The sequence below is a fragment of the Stenella coeruleoalba genome (genome assembly GCF_951394435.1).
Source record: "Stenella coeruleoalba genome assembly, chromosome: 6".
In the NCBI taxonomy this organism is placed as follows: Eukaryota; Metazoa; Chordata; class Mammalia; order Artiodactyla; family Delphinidae; genus Stenella; species Stenella coeruleoalba.
The window spans coordinates 2,678,196-2,699,904 of NC_137151.1; the positions used below are offsets into that span (position 1 = coordinate 2,678,196).

A 21,709-nucleotide genomic window follows, 5' to 3' on the forward strand; every position below is an offset into this window, starting at 1 on the left:
CCTTTTTCCATTTCCTCACTTTCAGTCTGCCTGTGTCTTTGGATCTGAAGTGAGACTCTTAGGAGTGGCATATATATGGGTATTTTTGTATCCCTTCAGCCACTCTGTATCCTTAGATTGGAGCATTTAGTCCACTTACATTTAAAGTAATTATTGATAGGTAAATTCTCATTGCCATTTTGTTAATTGTTTTGGGATTGTTTTTTTATTTCTTTTTTGTTCCTTCTTTTGTTCTCTTCTCTTGTGATTTGATGACTATCTTTAGTGTTATGTTTGGATTCCTTTCTCTTTTTGTGTGTGTGTATCTATTATAGTTTTTTGGTGTGTGATTACCATGAGGTTTGTATATAGCAAGGTAATATATACACGTGATTATTTTAAGTTGCTGATTTCTTAAGTTTGAACACATTTTCACAACCCTGCATTTTTCCTCTCCCCATAACATTTAATGTTTTTGACATCATGATATATCTTTTTGTTTTGTGTATCCCTTAATTTACTTATTGTGGATATAGATCATTTTACTACTTTTATCTTTTAACCTTCCTGCTAGCTTTATAAGTGGTTGATCTACTACCTTTACTGTATATTTGCCTTTACCACTGAGGCTTTTACTTTTGTAATTTTCTTATTTCTAGTTGTGACCTTTTCTTTTCCAGTTAAAGAAGTCCCTTTAACAATTCTTGAAAAGCTGGTTTGGTGGTACTGAACTCTTTAAGCTTTTGCTTGTCTGTAAAACTTTTGCTCTCTCCTTCAAATCTGAATGATCGCCTTGCTGGGTAGAGTATTCTTGGTGGTAGGTTTTTTTCCTTCCATCACTTTAAATGCATCATGCCACTCCCTTCTGGCCTGCAAAGTTTCTGCAGAAAAGTCAAATGATAGCCTTATGGGAATTCCTTTGTAAGTAACTTGTTTTTCCCTTGCTGCCTTTAAGATTCTCTCTTTAACTTTTTTTTTTTTATTTTATTTATTTTTGGCTGCATTGGGTCTTCATTGCTGTGCACAGGCTTTCTCTAGTTGTGGTGAGTTGGGGCTACTCTTCATTGCAGTGCACGGGCTTCTCATTGCGGTGGCTTCTCTTGTTGTGACGCACAGGCTCTAGGCACGTGGGCCTCAGTAGTTGTGGCTTGCGGGCTCTACAGCGCAGGCTCAGTAGTTGTGGCGAACAGGCTTAGTTGCTCCGCGGCATGTGGGATCTTCCCAGACCAGGGATTGAACCCATGTCCGCTGCATTGGCAGGCAGTTTCTTAACCACTGTGCCACCAGGGAAGTCCATCTGTCTTTAACTTTAATTTTTGCATTTTAATTACAATGTGTCTTGGTGTGGATCTCTTCGGGTTGATCTTGTTTAGAACTCTCTGTGCTTTCTGGACCTGGATGTCTGTTTCCTTTCTCCCAGGTTAAAGAATTTTGCAGCTATTATCCTTCAAATAAGTTCTCTGCCCCTTTCTCCTTCTTCTGGGGCCCCTATAATGTGAATATTAGTACTCTTGATATTGTCCCAGAAGTCTCTTAAACAGTCCTTATTTTTAATTTTTTTTGTTCAGGTTGCATGATTTCCACTACAGTCAGTTCACTGATCCATTCCTCTGTATCATCTAATCTACTGTGAATTCCTTTTAGTATATTTTTTATTTCAGTTATTGTATTCTTCACCTATGTTTGGTTTTTCTTTGTATTTTTTAACTTTTTGTTATGCTTCTCATTGTGTTCAATCTTCTCCCAAGTTTGTTGAGCATCTTTACAGTCATTGCCTTGGAAACTTTACCAGGTAGATTACTTATCTCCACTTCGCTTCTTTCTTCTGGCCTTTTTTTTTTTTTTTTTTTTTTTGCGTTATGTGGGCCTCTCACTGTCGTGGCCTCTCTCGTTGCGGAGCACAGGCTCCGGACATGCTGGCTCAGCGGCCATGGCTTATGGGCCTAGCCGCTCTGCGGCATGTGGGATCTTCCTGGACCAGGGCACGAACCCGTGTCCCCTGCATCGGCAGGTGGACTCTCAACCACTGCGCCACCAGGGAAGCCCTCTTCTGGCCTTTTATTGTGTTCTATCATTTGGAACATGTTTCTCTGTCACCTCATTTTGCCTAATTCTCTGTTTTCACTTCTGTTCATTAGGTGGAATGCTTACGTTTCCCAAACTTGAACAAGTGGCCTTATATAAGAGATGCCCTATGGGGCCCAGCAGACCACTCCCCTCTGGTCACCAGAGCTATTTGTTCTATGGGTGCCCCCTCTATGGGCTGCATGGACCCTTCTGTTGTGGTGGGCTGACTACTATGGGTGCAGTGGTACACAGGACGGTCCTCAGCACAGTTGGCTGCCAGACTCAGCCTCAGTCAGGTCTGTCCGGATGCTGGTGGGCAATGCCGGGTCCTGGCACAGCTGGCTGCAGGACCCAGGAGGTCCTGGGGCTGGGTCTGGCCCACTGGTGGGTGGGGTTGGGTCGTGGGCACACTGGTAGACAAGGCTGTGTCTCCACATGGCTGGCAGCTGGCCTGGGGGCCCTGGAATTGTTACAGACTGGCTGGTGGGCAGGTAAGCCCCCTGTGCTAATAAGCTAGAGGAGGACTCTAGCTTATTGTGGTAGAACAAGCTCCCCACGATGGCTGCCAGCAGCATCCTTGTGGTAGAACAAGCTCCTTGTGGTAGAACAAGCTCCCCACGATGGCTGCCAGCAGCATCTGTGTCCCCAGGATGAGACCCAGTTACCTGCTGCCTCTCTGGGAGGTTCTCCAAGATCAGCAGGTGGGTTTGACCCAGGCTCCCTTCAAATTAGTGCTTCTGCCCTGGGTCCCAGAGCATGTGAGATTTTGTGTGTGCCATTTAAGAGTGGAGTCTATATTTCCCACAGCCTTCTGGGTCACCTGAATATAAGCCCTACTAGCCTTGAAAGCCAAACATTCTGGGGGCTTGTCTTCCCAATGCAGGACCCCCAGGCAGGGGAGCTCAGTAGGGGGCTCAGACCCCACACTCCTTGGGAAGAACTTTTGCAGTCATAATTATCCTCCTATTTGTGGGTCACTGACCTGGGATGGGAGCATGGGTCTTGACTATACCATGTCTCCACCCCTCTTAACCATCTCATTGTGGTTCCTTCTTTGTATCTTTAGCTTCAGAAGATCTGTTCTGCTAGTCTGCAGAGCATTCTCACTGATAGTTGCTCTGTAAATAGTTGTAATTTTGGTGTGCCCGTAGGAAGAGGTGAGTGCAGGTCTTCCCAATCTGCCATCTTGGACGGTCTCCTGTATCATCTAAATGTTAAGTTCCAGGGCCCTAACTTTTAGCAGCAGTCTTCTTTGTTCTTTAATGCTATTAGTGACTTCAGTTAAAACGTGATATTAGCTGATTGATAGGTTATGTTTTAGCCATTAATGCTAATTTTTAGTTCAGTGATTACCTCAATTAATCAGTCTTCTAGGTGTCAAGCTCCCTTACAGATGTTAGCAAAAAAATGAACAAGGGGTAGGGGAATGGCCTCATCCAGGTCCTCTTCCCAGGACCATGTGCTGCTTTTGTGCATCACCATGCAGCTACAGGGCGGTAGTTCTGGTCCTTGGCAAAGTAGGGAGGTCTGCAAGGGCACTGTGTGTGCTCTTGCTTTTACTGTACATGGTTCTCTCCTCTTTCACTGGTAACATTCACCTGTTTCAGGTGTACAAAGTTCTTCCAAAATAAGCAATCTGATGTTAGCAATTATTACTAAATAATAGATTTATATATTGGGAGTTATTTTCTTCAAGTATTTACATTTTAGACTACTCTTCTCTATGGAATGAAAATTATTTTTTTTTGTTAAAGGAATTTAACGCATTTCTAAGCAGAGAATTTGTGATATATTGCCTTATCATTCCCAGGAAAGTTTACCAAGTGTCTACTGTGTCCCTGTCATCACTGGGTGGTAGGAATACGGAATAAACAAGACATGATCATCACTACCCAAGTAGTTGTGAATAGCTATTTAATTATAATTACGATAAACACTATGAAGCTGTACATAAAGTACTATAGAACATATAATAGGGAGAGGTAACCTGAGACTTCCTTACCTTCCTTGATTTTAATTCACCTCCTCTCTCCTTTCCATGCATAGTTTATGACTATTTGCATATTTGGAGTATTTTTCATTTTTGGCAGCTTTTTTAAATGTGATTTTTAAAATACAATTTAAGTTTTAAAAAAACTTAGAAGTTGAAGAATACTAAAAGGAACTCCTGTGTACTTTTTGCTTGGGTTCACCAGTTGGTGTCCTTTGATCTGGAACATTCCTCACCCTTTCTTTTTTTGACAGTGACATTATTGAAGAGAGCAGGCTAATTATTTGGTAGCTTGTCCCTCAGTTTAGGTTTGTCTGAGATTCCTCATTATGATTCAGGTAGTGCATTATTTGACAGGTTCCTTGTCTGTACATGTTTGAACTATAAAAACAAGTTTAGAGTTTGAGATTTATTTAGGTATGATTTGTGTTTTCTTAAACCAGGAAAAAAAATTGAGGACATAACTGTCATGGGGTTATCTTTTCTTTACTCAAACTAGTTTAGAAAACTCTTACCAACCTCAGTGATTCATATTTTTCATTTCTTGTTTTAAAGACAGATGCACATTATTCCATACTGTCACTTCTTCTATGTCTGTCTGATTCTCCTTCAAACAGCAATTATGTGGAAACACCAAGAGATAAAGAAGTGGGTATGTTACCAAATGCTTTTCATATATATAACAAATAAAAGAGAAATTGGTTTTATGACTTAATTACCAGACTTTGAGATTTTATAAAAAGTTGTAAAAAAAATCTGAAACTAAAATATTTCTGTTGTCTTAAGTGCAATTGTAGTTGTAAATTTTCTTTTAAAATATGAGTTCTGACTTTGTAAGTTAAACTTTCAGTTATATAAAGAGAAAAATCACTTTTGAAGATAAAGAAATTAAATTTTTTAATGTATTAGAATGTCAACTTATTGAGTGTTTCAATATTTTTGAACTTTCATTTCCCAAGTGTATTTTATTATGAGTTTTGTTAGACTTCTTACTGTAATTTGGGTTTTTTTTCCCACATATTTTTGATCAAGCTGATGAAATTCTTCTGCTGTATTTTAGAAAAGAAAGACGATTTCGACTGGGGAAAATACTTGATGGAAGGTGAAGAAATTGACCTTGGCCCGAATGTAGACACACCAGTAAGTAGCAGTGGTTTTGCTACTGAAAATATAAATACATGCCAAGATATTTAGATGATTTTTATGGGTCCTTCTGCCCTATAGCAACTTATCTAAAACAGGAACACTCTTGACTAAATTAGAGTGGTTTATTATGGAAGTTTTATTAAGATTTTGCACCCAAACATCGGTACTAGGAAGTTGATCAGAAAATATATGTATCCCTTAAGGAGCTGTAAATCTTGGGATTTTGCCACCAAAACTAATTCCATCCTATAATAGTAACTTTCAAGATATGTAGAAAAAGGTTTTTATTTGATAAAGTTTTTGCTTTTCTTCTGAAATTTTCTTGATCTTTTAGTCTAAATAGCTCCAGTTGTTAGGTGCTCTAAGGGTAAGGTGTATTGCCTTCTTTTAATCAGAATTGGTCTGAAGAAAGTGAAGATGAAGATGATCAACAGCCTTTAAGCAGAGAGGACTCTGGGATTCAGGTGGACAGGACACCATTAGAAGAACAAGATCAAAACAAAAAGCTGGGACTTCAAGTCAGCTGGAAAGGTAGTGTGTGTTCTTAGATAATGGCATCATTTTCTGATAGAAGAATTCTCTAGAAGGAAAGGCAAGCTTTGAGAATCAGTTCCATGTGGTTTAAAATATTGGTAAGCTCTGCCGTCCTTAAAAACAAACCTTTTTAAACCATTAGTAGATCTTTCTTCTGTAGTGCCTAAGAAGTAGCTCTATAGAATTAATGTTGAAAGGGCATTTACAGTGCAATTTTGGTCTTTTTTTAATATAGTTCTGAGAACTTTGTTAGTCCTAAATGGTTTTCTTTTCTTTTCTTTTTCTTTTTTGAGAAGGATTGGCTTTGCTAAAGTTAGTGACTAAATAAAAGGAAAAGATCCGTACAATTTAATTTTAAATTTGAATGTCTGCTTTTTCAGTTTTTAGTAAAAAAAATATGAATTGGTAGAATCCAGAAAGAGCTGGAAACAACCTTAGAGATTAGAACATCTAATCCTACTTCTCATTTTGTAGATAAAAAACAGAGGCGTGGTTACAGTGTTTTTCCCACGGTCACAGCGGGGGAAGCTAACCCCAGAAGCTGGGGTCTGTGACCTAGCCCTGTTCATTGTACCTGAACCTTGCCAAATGCACATAAAGTAGTTAAAGCTGATTTAGCATGCTAACGATTTTCTGCTTTCTTTTCTCTTCCCTTTCTTTTTCATTCTTGAATTGGACCTTTAGGGTAGAGTGTGGGTTAATCAGCTCAGAGCATGTGAGCAGCAGCAGCAGCCCGTGCAGGGCCTTTTGGTTTAGTTTATTTCTTCTCTTCTGCCCTTTCTGATTCTCACTCACTCCCCTTTCCTTTTCTCTGCCAGCCCAGTGACAGGCTCCTGTTCTAATGTATTTGATATCTGTTCTCAAACATGTTGAGTTCTTGTAAAGTACATTGTTTTGGTTGGTTGTATTCCTTTTTTAAAATTACATACTGGTATTATGCTTTGTGTAAACTCTGTTCTGTTCTTCTTTTCATTTAACTCTGTTTTAATCTGTCCATGTCACTCTGTGCATATCTCTTCTGTTGCTCCTAATGGCTGAGTAGGATGCTGCAGTTTGCAGTACCTCATTTCTGTAATTGCTTCTCTTGTGGACAGGCCTGAACTGCCTTCAGCCATTCTCCCTAATGCCATGCCGAATTATGGACCTGGTCCACAATCTCATCCCTACTTGATTAGGACCCCGCCTCTGATTTGGTCTGCTGTTTTCATTTGCATTTGTCTGACTACACAGGATAAGTACTTGGGATCAGTCTTGCCCCTTCTACGATGTATCCATTGACATCCTTTGCTTGCTTTTCTTTGGAGTTTCATGTCATTCTTGCCCATCCCCACACTTCAGAGTTCTTTGTATATCTAGATAGTAATTCCTAGGTTTTAGACATTGCGATTTTCTTCCTCTAGTTAGTCACCTGTATGTTCATGGTATCCTTCAAACAGAATCTGTGATTTTTAAAAATACCTTATTGTACTCAAATCTGAATTTTTCATGGTATGGTTAGAATTTGGGCCTTGATATTTTTCTCTAAAAGAACATTCCCCTGTATTTTCCTTCTGTTTGCTTTTTTAGAGCTTGTGTTTAGCTCTTTAGTGACCACCAGATCCTCTTTTATGTATGAAGTGAGGTTAAAAGGTCCAGCTTATTTTTCTCCCATGTCATGAGCAGATTTCCCAACAGTCCATTCTTTCCACACTGCTTTGTGGTTCTAACATTATTATGTATCTATACACTTATTTATTTCTGAACATTCAGTTCTCTTCCCTGAGTGTGAGTTGTGGAGGAACAGACTTTTTATTTATATGGCTTTGTACTGTGTTTCAACACATAGAAGGCAAGTTTCCCCCTCACCTCCTTTACTCTTTTTCAAAATAGGCTTAGCTATTTGTGGGCTTTTATTCTTCTAAAGACATTTTAAAAGTTCCTTTTTAAAAATTCAGCTGGAATTTTTATTGGGATTGCATTGAATTTATAGATTTAGCTTGGGGAGATCTGACATCTTTACTATGAAAATATCTGCATTTATTCTAATTTTTTAATGTCTTACCAGATTTTGGAAATTTTCTTTGTAAAGACCTTAAGTCTTTGTTAATTTCTATGTATGTTAATAGTTCTTATTGTGAATAGTGTCTTTTTTTGTTTTATTTATTGCTGGAGTAGGGGGACACTTGTTTTTTGTAAATTGTTCTTATATCCAGCATTCTTGCTGAACTCTCATACTGCTTATATATTGTTGATTCCATTAGGTTTTTTGCGTAGACAATCAGTATTGTTTGCAAATATTGACAGTTTTATCTCCTGCCAGTTCTTCTTTTTTTTAATAAATTTATTTATTTTATTTATTTATTTTTGGCTGTGTTGGGTCTTCGTTGCTTTGTGGGCTTTCTCTAGTTGCGACGAGCGGGGGCTACTCTTTGTTGTGGTGCGCAGGCTTCTCATTGCAGTGGCTTCTCTTGTTGCAGAGCACGGGCTGTAGGCTTGTGGCCTTCAGTAGTTGTGGCGCGTGGGCTCAGTAGTTGTGGAGCACAGGCTCAGTAGTTGTGGTACACGGGCTTAGTTGCTCTGTGGCATGTAGGATCTTCCCAGACCGGGGCTCAAACCCGTGTCCCCTGCATTGGCAGGCAGATTCTTAACTACTGTGCCACTAGGGAAGCCCCTCCTGCCAGTTCTTATACCTTATATCTTCTTAATGACATGTTAACCGTGTCTCTTTCCTGGCCAGCCCTCTAGTCTGCAGAGGAAGCAGTGACAATGAGCATGGGTTTCCTGGAGTGGTTTTTATCCCAAGAGGGTTGCCCCTGAAATTCCTTAATTAAGTGTGATAGTTTTTGGCATAGGTTCTGGATATGTGTCCTTTGTAAAATTAAGACTTTTATTCCTGTTTTTCTAGGAGTCTTTAATTATAAATAAGTATTGAACTTTATCAAGTGCTGTTCTTTATCTGTGAGATAATTCTATAATTCATCACTTTTACTCTAGTACTTTACTGATAGATTTTTTTGATAGTGAATCATCCTTGAATTCCTGAGCTAAACTTCCTTGATCATTCTGTTATTTTTTTACTATAGTATTGGATTGGGTTAGCCTGTTTTAATTGAGAATTTTTAATCTTTATTCTTCGATGAATTACTTTTTCTATCATGTCTTTATCTGGTTTTGGAAGCAGGGTTATATTGGCCTCATAAAATGTTAGACAGCTCTCCCTTTTTCTGTTTTCTACAACAATCTGTATAAGATAGCTAATCCTTCAAACCCTGCTACTAGTCCTGAGGCTTTGGGGGTGCTTGGGAACATCTTAGGTTACATTTCAATTTCTTTTATGATTATTGAATTATTCAAGTATACTGATTGTGTCTTTTTATTCATGGGTCATTTTAAAATCGAGTATTTTTTTTTTTTTTTTTTTTTTTACTTTCTAGCAGTGACAATTAAATTTTGTATGTCTGTGTGTGTGTGTGTGTGTATGGTTTTAAGTAAATGATTATATATATAAATGTTGTTGGGTAGCTGTTATTTTAAAGACCCTTTGTCAATTGAATATTTGAATGGAATCACAAGTCCAGATATTGTAGCAAAGCTGATCAAGTATTTTGTTGTTAACTCTTATAACTTAAATGTAAATAAATTCCCTTCCACTAGATGAGTCAGATGCCCGAAGCTGGCTGGAACAACATGTGGTCCGTCAGTACTGGACAGTCAGGTCCTCGAGGTTTCCTCATAGTTTACATTTGCACTCCAATCTAGCTGCTGTCTGGTAAGAAGCTATTTTCCATTTCATGTGTTGATAGAGGAAACTTGGATGTTTTAATATTTGGTTTTGAATTGTGACTTAAATCAAATGCTTTCTTGAACTTTAACAGTTTTCAAAATTGAAGTATTGAATTTACAGTGTTGTGTTAGTTTCAGGTATACAGCAAAGTGATTGTTATACATACATACATTTATATATGTGTGTGTGTGTATATAATCCTTTTTCAGATTGTTTTCCATTATGAGTTATTACAAGATGTTTAATATAGTTGCTTATCCTATACAGTAGGTCCTTGTTGTTTACCTGTTTTATATGTAGTAGGGTGTATATGTTAATCCCAAACTCCTAATTTATCTCTCCCCCCGTCTGCTATCCCCTTTGGTAGCAGTTTCTATTCTATGCCTATGAGTGCAATTATGTCTTATAAATAAGTTCATTTCTATCATTTTTTTAGATTCCACATATAAGTGATATTATGTGATATTTGCCTTTCACTGTCTGACTTATTTCACTTAATATGATAATCTCTAGGTCCATCCATGTTGCTGCAAATGGCAGTGTTTCATTCTTTTTGTGGCTGAGTAATATTCCATTGTGTGTATATGTGTGTGTGTGTGTACCACATCTTCTTTATCCATTCATCTGTCCATCTTTTGATGTACATGTAGGTTGATTCCATGTCTTATCTATTGTAGATAGTGCTGCTATGAACATTGGGGCTCTGTTTTTAGTTTTTTAAGGAACCTCTGCATTGTTCTCCATAGTGGCTGCACCAATTTACATTCCCACCAGCAGGGGAGGAGGGTTCCTTTTTCTCCAAATCCTCTCCAGCATTTATTATTTGTAGACTTTTTTTTTTTTTTTTGTAGGATGCGGGCCTCTCACTGTTGTGGCCTCTCCCGTTGCGGAGCACAGGCTCCGGACGCACAGGCTCAGCAGCCATGGCTCACGGGCCCAGCCGCTCCGCGGCATGTGGGATCTTCCCGGACTGGGGCACGAACCCATGTCCCCTACATTGGCAGGCGGACTCTCAACCACTGCGCCACCAGGGAAGCCCTATTTGTAGACTTTTTAATGATGGCTATTCTGACTGGTATGAGGTGATACCTCATTGTAGTTTTGATTTGCATTTCTCTAATAATTAGTGTACTGAGCATTTTTTCATGTGCCTGTTGGCCACTTGTATGTCTTTGGAGAAGTGTCTTTAGGTTTTCTACCCATTTTTTGATTGGGTTGTTTGTTTTTTTTCAAATTAAGCTGTATGAGCTGTTTATGTATTTTGGAAATTAATCCCTTGTCATTTGCATCATTTGCAAATATTTTCTCCTTGTCAGTAGGTTGTCTTTTTGATTTGCTTATGGTTTCCTTTACTGTACAGAAACTTTTGAATTTAATTAGGTCCCATTTGTTTATGTTTCTCTTTATTTCCATTACTCTAGGAGACGGATCCAAAAAAATATTGCTGCGATTTATGTCAAAGAGTTTTCTGCCTATATTTACCTCTAGGAGTTTTATAGTGTCCAGTTTTATATTTAGGTCTTTAATCCATTTTGAGTTTATTTGTGTATATGGTGTTAGAGTCTGTTCTAATTTCATTCTTTTACATGTAGCTGTCCAGTTTTCCCAGCACCAGTTATTGAAGCGACTGTTTTTCTCCATTGCATATTCTTGCCTCCTTTGTTGTAGATTAATTAACCATGAGTGTGTGGGTTTATTTCTGGGCTTTCTATCCTGTTCCATTGATCTATGTGTCTGTTTTTGTGCCAGTACCATACTGTATTAATTATTGTAATTTTGTAATATAGTCTGAAGTCAGGGAGCCTGATTCCTCCACCTTCATTTTTCTTTCTCAAGATTGTTTTGGCTATTCAAGGTCTTTTGTGTCTCCATACACATTTAAAATTTTCTTGTTCTGGTTCTGTGAAAAATGGCATTGGTAATTCGATAGGGATTGCATTCTGTAGATTGCCTTAGGTAGTATGGTCATTTTAACAGTATTGATTCTTCCAATCCAAGAATACGGTATATCTTTCCAGCTGTTTGTATCCTCTTCAGTTTGTATCCTCTTCAGTTTCATCCTCTTCAGTTTCTTTCATACGGTATATCTTTCCAGCTGTTTGTATCCTCTTCAGTTTGTATCCTTCTTCAGTTTCTTTCATCTTACAGGTCTTTGCCTCCTTAGGTAGGTTTATTCCGAGGTATTTTATTCTTTTTGATGCAATGGTAAATGGGATTGTTTCTTTAATTTCTCTTTCTGATATTTCATTGTTAGTGTATAGAAATACAACAGATTTCTATATATTAATTTTGTATCCAGCAACTTTACTGAATTCATTGATAAGCTCTAGTTGTTTTCTGGTAGCGTCTTTAGGATTTTCTTATATATATTATCATGTCATCTGCAAACAGTGACAGTTTTACTTCTTTTCCAATTTGGATTCCTTTTATTTCTTTTTCTTCTCTGATGCTGTGGCTAGGACTTCCAAAATTATGTTGAATAAATGTGGCAAGAGTGGGCATCCTTGTCTTGTGTCTAATGTTAGAGGAAGTGCTTTTGCCTTTGAGTATGATGTTAGCTGGGCTTATCGTATATGGCCTTTATTATGTTGAGGTATGTTCCCTCCACACCCATTTTTTTTAGAGTTTTTATCATAAATGGATGTTGAATTTTGTCAAAAGCTTTTTCTGCATCTATTGAGATGGTCAGGTAATTTTTATTCTTCAATTTATTAATGTGATGTATCACATTGATTTGCAAATATTGAATCATCCTTGCATCCCTGGGATAAACCCCACTTGATCATGGTATATGATCCTTTTAATGTATTGTTCAAGTCAGTTTGCGAGTATTTTGCTGAGGACTTTTGCATCTGTGTTCATCAGTGATATTGGCCTGTAATTTTCTTTTTTTGTGATATCTTTGTCTGGTTTTGGTATCAGGGTGATGGTGGCCTCGTAGAATGAGGTCAGAAGTGTTCCTTCCTCTGCAATTTTTTGGAATAGTTTCAGAAGGATACGTGTTAACTCTTGTCTAAACGTTTGGTAGACTTCACCTGTGAAGCCGTCTGGTCCTGGACTTTTGTTCGTTGGAATTTTTTTTGATTACTGATCCAATTTAATTACTGGAAATTGATCTGTTCATATTTTCTATTTCTTCCTGATTCAGTCTTGGGAGATTGTACATTCCCAGGAATTTGTCCATTTCTTCTAGGTTGTTCATTTTATTAGGCGTACAGTTGCTCGTGGTAGTCTCTTGTGACCCTTTGTATTTCTGTGGTGTCAGTTGTAACTTCTTATTCATTTCTGATTTTATTGATTTGGGCCTTCTCTCTCTTTTTTTCTTTTTTTTTTTTTTTTTGATGAGTCTGATAAGCAAATTACCAAATTTGTTTATCTTTTCAAGGAACCAGTTCTTAGTTTCATTGATCTTTTCTATTATGTTATTGTCTCTATTTCATTTACTTCCACTGTGGAGCTTTATGATTTTTCCTTTTACTAATTTTGGGTTTTATTTGTTCTTCTTTGAGTTAGGTTTGTATCACTATAAACATCCCTCTTAGAACTGCTTTTGCTGTGTCCAGTAGATTTGGATCGTTGTGTTTCCACTTTCATTTGTCTCCAGGTATTTTTTTATTTCCTCTTTGATTTCATCAGTGAGCTGTTGCAGACTGTGGTTTTCTTGCTTCTGGTGTCTGCCCCCTGGTGGGTAAGACTGGTCCAGGGGCTTCTTCAGGCTTCCTGCAGGAGGTACTGGTGCCTGCCCACTGATGTGTGAAGCTGGGTCTTGTCCCTCTTGTGTGCAGGGTTGTATCTGCGGGCATGTGTAGGGGTGGCTGTGAGCTCAGGAAGTCTAGGCAGCCTGTCTGCTGAGGTGAGGGGCTGTGTCCCTGCCCAGTTTGTTTCACCTGTGGCATCCCCACACTGGAGCCTAGAGCCTACTGGGTGGGACCAGGTCTTGGTGCCAAGAGGTCAGCCTCCATGAGAGCTCACACAGGTGAATGCTCCCTGATATAGCCACCACCAGTGTCTTTGTCCCCAGGATGAGTCACCAGCCATCCCCCACCTCCCCAGGAAACCCTCCAAGACCAGCAGGTAGGTCTGGCCCGGGCTTCTATCATATTGCTGCCTTTGCCCTCAGTCTCGGTGCTCATGAGATTTTGTTTGTGCCCTTAAGAGTGGAGTCTCTATTTCCTTCCATCCTGTGGAGCTCCTGCAGTCAAGCCCCACTGGCCTTCAGAGCCAAATGCTCTGGGGGCTCCTCTTCCCGGTGCCAGACCCCCCAGACTAGGGCATGCCTCACGTGTGGGAGAACCTCTGTAATATAATTATTCTCCGGTTTGTGGGTCACCCACCTGGGGAGTATCAGATTTGATTATATCACGAGTCTGCCTCTCCTACCTGTCTTGTTGTGGTTCCTTCTTTAATATTTTCTGGTATGTTTCAGTGTTTTTTATCAGTTTTTCTTTCCACAGTTAGTTGTAATTTTTCTGTGCTCATGAGAGGATGTGAGCTTAGGGTCCTTCTACTCTGCCATCTTGGCCGCTCTCCTCAGTCACTTATTCTTCATAACACTTTGCACTTGCCACTTAACCTGTGATCAGTTCCTCATCGAACTAGCTCCGTTTGCCTGATGAGCAGCAAGCCAAATGCTGAAACTCCAAGGTTTGCAGCAGAAAGGGTTTATTCACAAGGCAGCCAAGTGAGAAGGGAAAACAAATCTCAAATCTGCTTTTCCTTGAAATTTTTAACAATTCCAATTAAGCAGGGTTTTTTTTGTTGTTTGTTTGTTTGTTTGCGCTACGCGGGCCTCTCACCGTTGTGGCCTCTCCCATTGCGGAGCACAGGCTCCGGACGCGCAGGCTCAGCGGCCGTGGCTCACGGGCCCAGCCGCTCCGCGGCATGTGGGATCTTCCTGGACCGGGGCATGAACCCGTGTCCCCTGCATCGGCAGGCGGACTCTCAACCACTGCGCCACCAGGGAAGCCCTAAGCAGTTTTGTTATTTAATTATTATTTTTAAAGTGAAATTATTTAACTATAATCTGTCTTTTGATTTGTTATTTTCAAAGTGAATGGATTGGTTTATATTAGGCCATTTATTTGATTTCTGTTTTAGTGTACTTACTGCAAAAATAGTTACTATTTTTCCAAAACAACAATACATAGTTTTAAGTCGGCAGTAAACTTAAAATTGCTCTGAAAGTGCTTCTCTGAGAGTATTTCAGTTGACTTGTGAAAATGAATATGGGAGGAAATTTAAAGTATGTATTATGTTTATTTGCTTATCAATTACTGGTTTAATTACCACTAAATTACACATATTCTTTGAGACTTCTACTTTTACTTAATGAGAAATCTTTTCATTGACATTTGATGTTTGTTATCTAATAGGGACCAACACTTGTATACCAGTGACCCATTATATGTTCCAGATGACAGAGTTTTTGTTACTGAAACGCAGGTTATTCGGGAAACCCTGTGGTAAGACCTGTTAACCTAATTCATAGTCTAAAGACTTTATTAATGAGAAGCAGAATTTTGGTTTTCTGAAGAAAGGTGTTTGAGGGTTTTTCACATGCATATTAGAAATAGACCATTAGGTATGAACCCAAATCAGGTCCCTGTCGACACCTAAATTTGGATTGGGAGACTCAGTAAGCCCAAACTTTAGAATCGACCATGGAGATTTTGGTATATTTACCTCTTTTCCATTTAAATACTGTCATATATGATTTAACCAAGATTAGACTATCACTTTTTAAATATCTGAATTCAAGTTAAGGTTTCTAATTTTCTGCTTACTGCTTTTTAGGCAGAGCACATCAGTGAGAGTTACCTGTGCCCTGTACCTAGAAACCAGGAATCTCAGAATTTAGACTGTGTTCATACAAAAATGAAGATGAAGAATGTAACATGTAGTGCTGTTACTACTGAGATTTCCAATTTCTGGTTCTCTCTGCCATAAAATATAATACTGACATGCTTAAAAGTGGGAAGATCTGTTTGGACCATCATGTATGTGAGGAAATGTTTTGACAATACTGTTTTGTACTTTCTTAAAGATGGTATTGAAATAATCAGTCTTAAAGTAATCAGATAAAAAGACTGATGTCTTGTTTTCTAATTATCTGACCTCTTTGTCCTCCCTTACCCTCCCCTTCTGAATCTTTTATTAAAATTTCTTAGGCATTACTGTAGTGTATATTTTTCTAAACTTAAAGTACATTCATCTTTTTATTTCAGGTTACTTTCAGGGGTAAAAAAGCTCTTTATATTTCAGCTGATAGATGGAAAGGTAACTGTGAGGAACAACATTATAGTAACTCATTTGACAAATGTAAGTTATTTGTATTTATTGTAATTAAAATTAAATAATAAGATTTATGTAAATCATGGTTATGTAACTTTAGAACATTTTGCAAAATTAAAATTAACTATTAAATATATTTAAGTTCCAAAAGGCAAAATTAAGTGTGTATTTTTATAGTGCTTAGAGAATTCTTTTATATTGTTTGTGGTGTTCATATTTAGTTCTGATTTGTATTTTCTGTCATTCTTTATTGGGAAAGCTGTCTACTGTAATTTTTTTGCCTACAGTACATTTACCTTATATTTATGTGTTTTTAAAAAGTGTAAGCCACAGTTCTATATTTTATAAAAATTAATGCTTACACTGTTTCCTCTGAATGTAAAACTAAATACTCGTTTTACTTTGTCTTTTACTAAGCATACTGTTTAAAAAAGTCACAAAAGAAATATTTTACAGTGAGGGGATATTAATTAGAATGCCTACAGAAGACTGACTTTAAATCATTCTGGTTTGCTTCTGTTGTAGAGCTGTTTACGATCAGTGCTAGAACAAATAGCAGCATATGGCCAGGTTGTGTTTCGACTCCAGGAGTTTATTGATGAAATCATGGGGCACAGCTCTGAAAGCATGTTACCTGGAAATGGTTCCGTTCCTAAGAAGTCGACAGAAGCACCTTTTAGAACATACCAGGCTTTCATGTGGGCCCTGTACAAATACTTCATTAGTTTCAAAGAGGAACTTACAGAAATTGAGAAGTGCATCATCAATAATGGTATTTAAATATTCTTCCCTTTTATGCATAACACATGTAACTCATATTTTGAATGCCATTTAGGTTAATAATTAAGATAAGATTTGAAAATTACATGGCAAATAAGTAATTCTCCTGGATACACTCATTTTTTTAAATTATTTTTAAGCCATTCATATCTCTAAAAATCCAAGCAGTACAGAAAGATTTACAGTGAAATTTTTTCCTGCTGCGTTAGTTCCCCAGCCCAGAGACAACCAACTGATCTATTTCTTGTACATCCTTCCAGAAATAATTTAGACATGTGCAAGCAACATATATTCATATACACATGCCTAGTAGTCTTTTAACTGCTCTCTTCAAATTGCTTTCTAATTTAAATTTTGAGGAATATACCATACAAGTATTTAAAGAGCCTCCTCGTTCTTTTTTACATATTGAGCATCTTATTGTATGGATGTATCATAGACCAGTCCCCTTTTGATGGACATTTGGGCTGTACCTGATCTTTTCTTGTTGGCAACAGTGCTGCAGTGATAACCACTTACATATAAGTAATTGTACACATGTGCACCAAGTTAGCTATAGCACAAATTCTTAAGAGTGGAATTGCTAAGTCAAAGAGTATGTGATGGCATATGTGATTTTAGTAGATATTGCCACATTGTTCTCTACGGAGGTACAGATAAATAACTTTACACCCTTGCCAGCAATATATATGAGTACCCGTTTGTTCCCAGTCTTGCTAGCAGTGTGTTATCAAACTTTTGGGTCTTCATCAATATGACAGGTGAAAATGGTAACCCAGTGCATGCAGGTTTTCCCCCTTAACTTTTATTTACAACTAATGCAAAAAATAGTGCATTGAAGTCCCATGTTCCCATCACCCAGCATCCTCCAGTGTTGACACCTATAGGACGTTATCAAAACTAGGAAATTGACATTGGCATAGTACATTAACTAATCTGCAGGTCTGACATGGGTTTCACCAGTTTTGCAGGGCCTTGTTTTTTTGCAAGGAGGTAAGCAGTATCTTTCTGCTGTTCTTTTACATTTTATCACATGTGTAGATCTCTATGACCACCTCCATATTTAGGGTTCAGAGCTGTGCCATCCTGACGAAGGGACTTGCTCTTGTTACCTTTAGTAGTCACCCTCTCCGCCTCCCCTCACTAAAACAGGAGCCCATTGTAGTCTGTTTTGTATTTGCCCAGAGTAGTTTTATTCTGCATTCATTTTTCATAAGTTTGGTTGAGTATCTTTCTGTATGTTTAAGAATTGCTTGAATTTCCTTTTCCATGAATTGTCACTTCCTTTATTCATTATTTTTCTGCTGAGTTGTCTTTTCCTTCTTTAGGGGGTTCTTTTTTGGGGGAAATCAGTTCCTTGTAACATGAGATTAAAACCTGCCATCCTGGGCTTCCCTGGTGGCACAGTGGTTGAGAGTCCGCCTGCCGATGCAGGGGACACGGGTTCGTGCCCCGGTCCGGGAAGATCCCACATGCTGCAGAGCGGCTGGGCCCGTGAGCCATGGCCACTGAGCCTGCGCATCCGGAGCCTGTCCTCCGCAACGGGGGGAGACCACAACAGTGAGGGGCCCACGTACTGAAAAAAAAAACAAAAAACCAATAAAAAACCTGCCACCCTCCGGTTTGCCATGCCTTTCCATAAGTAGGTTAGCATTTATATCACATTTTGAATGCAGATATTTTTCCTTGCTAATAAGTTTGATTTCTTGATATTTGCAGATACTACAATAACTCTTGCAATAGTGGTGGACAAGTTGTCACCTCGATTGGCTCAGCTCAAGGTTCTGCACAAAGTGTTTAGTACTGGAGTAGCAGAAGTTCCACCTGACACTCGAAATGTTGTTCGAGCATCTCACCTGCTCAACACCCTGTACAAAGCCATCCTTGAATATGACAATGTTGGAGAAGCCTCTGAGCAAACTGTATGTGGGGATCCTTGTCTAGTCCACCGTGTGTGACTAATTCTGCTCAGCCATAGGAGTGGTCAATAGCCTGTCATAGATATTTGTAAAAATAGTATGTCAGACAGTTGTTGTGAGTTTTCAAATTAGATTCTAAATTTGAGGCTGCAGGAAACCAGCTTTTCATCTGTAATTGCCAAGATCACCAGATGGATGAGGCAAGAATAAAACAAAACATAAAAGCAAGATGTGAAAAATACCTAGCTGATTTTTATAGATATTTGTAATAACTCTTTCTTAAATAAAAATACAGATCTATTATATGAGGTATCTAGAGTAGTCAAATTCATAGAAACAGAGAAGAGAATGGTGGTTACCAGGGACCGGGGGAGAGGAGAAAATGGGATAGGTAATGGGTACAGAGTTTCAGTTTTGTAGCCTGAAAAAGGTTTAGGAGGTCTGTTTTCATAACAATATGAATACATTTAACACTACCAAACTGTACACTTTAAAATGGTTAAGACAGTGTAGTTTATATTATGTATTTTTTTACCACAATTTTAAAAAATACAAATCTAGACTTTAACCTAGAAAGCCGCATGTTTCTTTGGGCACATAATTTAGGTGTTTTGCCTAGTTTGTTGGTGTGACTCTTTTTCCTCACCATTTTGATACTGCATTTCAATAAAAAGTTGATTTCTTTCAGCTCTGTAATTTCTTTTTATTAGGAACTATAGTAGAACAGAATCACTTCCTTGTTAATGGACATTTTGCTAATAGCACTATTTGGATAGGATAACCATATACCAGTTTGGACTGTCCAGTTTAGACCTGTTGTCCCTGGGTAACTTTCACTCCTAAGAGGGTCCTGCTATGGACAATATGGTCTTCTCATATTTAGGTGAGGTTTTTCATAAGGATTTTATAGCATATGGTTAGGATTTTTAATTTCTTACTTTGTTTCAAAAAACATAGAAATTGGATCACTTTTTAAAAGGTGCTTCAGAAACGCTCGAACCTCATTTAATCCAGAGACGAGGGAGTTCTGAGAATGGATGTGCGTGCTGCACTGTCTCCTCAGGTCTCCTTGCTGTTCTCGCTCTGGGTGGAGACCGTGCGGCCCTACCTGCAGACTGTAGATGAGTGGATCGTGCATGGGCACCTGTGCGACTGTGCCCGGGAGTTCATCATCCAGAGGTGAGGGAGGCACAGCAGGAGCTGGCTTTACCTCTCTTCTCCCATGTGGAGATCGTACAGTTCTGTTAGCTTCACCTGATCCATAGGCAGGTTCTTTTGCATTTTTATAGAAGACATCAGGTACCAGTGCAAAAATATTTTTCCAAGTTTTATGTCAATCACAGCTTTGCTTATTAGCAAATTATATTTTTGAGCGATAGTGTGTTTTGGGCTGGCTGGTATGGTAAAAGGCACACTGAGTCCCTTAAAATGAATTAGGTGATGTCAGATGGCTTCATTAAAGGGAACCAATGGGAATAAATTATCTATGAGACAAAAGGTGTGAAAATATTACAGAATATGCCTCTAATATATTTATTCCTCCTAATTGGCTGCTCTTTTTACCTTTTTAGCATAATATTTAATAAAACAATTAAGGAAAATCTTGATCATCATAAAATCTATGATGATTCCCCTTCACTTAATTGATTTTTCTGAACAGAATCATGGAAACTGCAATGTAGAACTATTTGCACTCTCTTAACTCAGTCTTAAGTTCTGCACTCTGTACAGATACATGTTTTTTGTTTTGTTTTGTTTTAATTTATTTATTTATTTTATTTTTGGCTGCGTTGCTGCATGAGAGCTTTCTCTAGTTGTGACGAGTGGGGCCTACTCTTCGTTGCAGTGCATGGGCTTCTCATTGCGGCGGCTTCTCTTGTTGCAGAGCACGGGCTCTAGGCATGCGAGCTTCAGTAGTTGTGGCTCGCGGGCTCTAGAGCACAGGCTCAGTAGTTGTGGTGCATGGGCTTAGTTGCTCCACAGCATGTGGGATCTTCCCAGACCAGGGCTCGAACCCGTGTACCCTGCATTGGCAGGCAGATTCTTAACCACTGCACCACCAGGGAAGTCCCTGGATACATGTTTTTATTGATAGCTATCCATTTAACTCATCAGGGAGAGTAACTTAGAGCTACAGAAAGGTAACCCTGTTTACACAGTGCTCATATAAAAGAACTGGCCTTTCTTTAGCTGAATCTTGGGTCTCATTATGTCTTGTTTCTTCTGTTGCACATGAGGATTTTTGTAAAAACAGGATTCTGACTATCCTTAGGGGGTGATGAGTACACCTTGTTTCATTGTTAAAATAGTCCAGTGGAAATAGTTGTGGAAAAAAAGATGTGGAATTCTGGAGTTTACTTTCAGAGGAGATGGGTAAACTTTTATTCTACCTTTAAAGAGAACCAAATTAATCATATTTTGTTTAATTCCAATTCAGGAAACTTTATGCATAGTTAGATTTTACCTATGCCATTCAGAGTATTTGTCCACTTTTCTGTGTTAAGCTGAAGTCAGGTAAAAACATCTGTCCCATTTTACCTAAAGATTGCATTGTTTTACTAATAATTGATATTACTGTGTTTTGGAATGTTTGGACAACATGCCTAAGCTAGAATAGATATACTGTTGTTTTTAAGGAAGAGAAGTTAAAGTTTAAAATTCTTTTGAATCCCTATAGAAACAAGAATGTTCCGGTAAATCACAGAGACTTTTGGTATGCAACTTACACGCTATACAGTGTATCGGAAAAGACAGAAAACGAAGAAAAAATGAGTGATAACGCTAGTGCGAGTTCTGGCAGTGATCAAGGGCCCTCCAGCAGGCAGCACACCATGGTGTCCTTCCTGAAACCCGTCCTTAAGCAGATCATAATGGCTGGCAAGTCAATGCAGCTGCTGAAGAACCTGCAATGCATGGAGAGCACCACGTGCCAAGCCACAGCCAGAGGTAACCCCTTAGTGGTGGAGCAGCTGCTCCAATCTTCACGCTTGCCATTCTGAGATATGACATTATTTTGCAGTTTGAAAGTTATCAAAGCCTTTTATTTTCATGGAACTGATCACCATGATCAAATTGATAGATCATGCTGCTCTGACTGAAAAAAGATTGTCCTCGTTGGAAACTTTTATCACGGTGTTTGAAAGGCAGTGATAATACGTTCCACATGCATTTTACTTACTCTTGATGCCTTAGAACTTGGTCCTTTAACAACAATTCTCTGGTATTTCTTAATGCAGAGCA

General features: G+C 38.5%; 1 protein-coding gene across 3 annotated transcripts in view; it reads left to right on the top strand.

The window, feature by feature from the left end:
- The window catches only part of TUBGCP5 (tubulin gamma complex component 5), a 57,646-nt gene that overhangs the window by 19,534 nt on the left and 16,403 nt on the right, over positions 1–21,709 (top strand). For 2 of the 3 annotated variants that reach the window (XM_079924838.1, XM_079924839.1), the window contains exons 4-13: positions 4,592–4,688; positions 5,097–5,176; positions 5,578–5,713; positions 9,350–9,464; positions 14,852–14,941; positions 15,704–15,797; positions 16,296–16,542; positions 18,270–18,472; positions 19,533–19,648; positions 21,147–21,415. In XM_079924838.1, coding sequence (XP_079780964.1) covers positions 4,592–4,688; positions 5,097–5,176; positions 5,578–5,713; positions 9,350–9,464; positions 14,852–14,941; positions 15,704–15,797; positions 16,296–16,542; positions 18,270–18,472; positions 19,533–19,648; positions 21,147–21,415 — 1,447 coding nt within the window. Of the gene's footprint in view, positions 1–4,591; positions 4,689–5,096; positions 5,177–5,577; positions 5,714–9,349; positions 9,465–14,851; positions 14,942–15,703; positions 15,798–16,295; positions 16,543–18,269; positions 18,473–19,532; positions 19,649–21,146; positions 21,416–21,709 lie in introns of those variants that run through there. The other variant, XM_079924840.1, reaches the window with a different exon arrangement.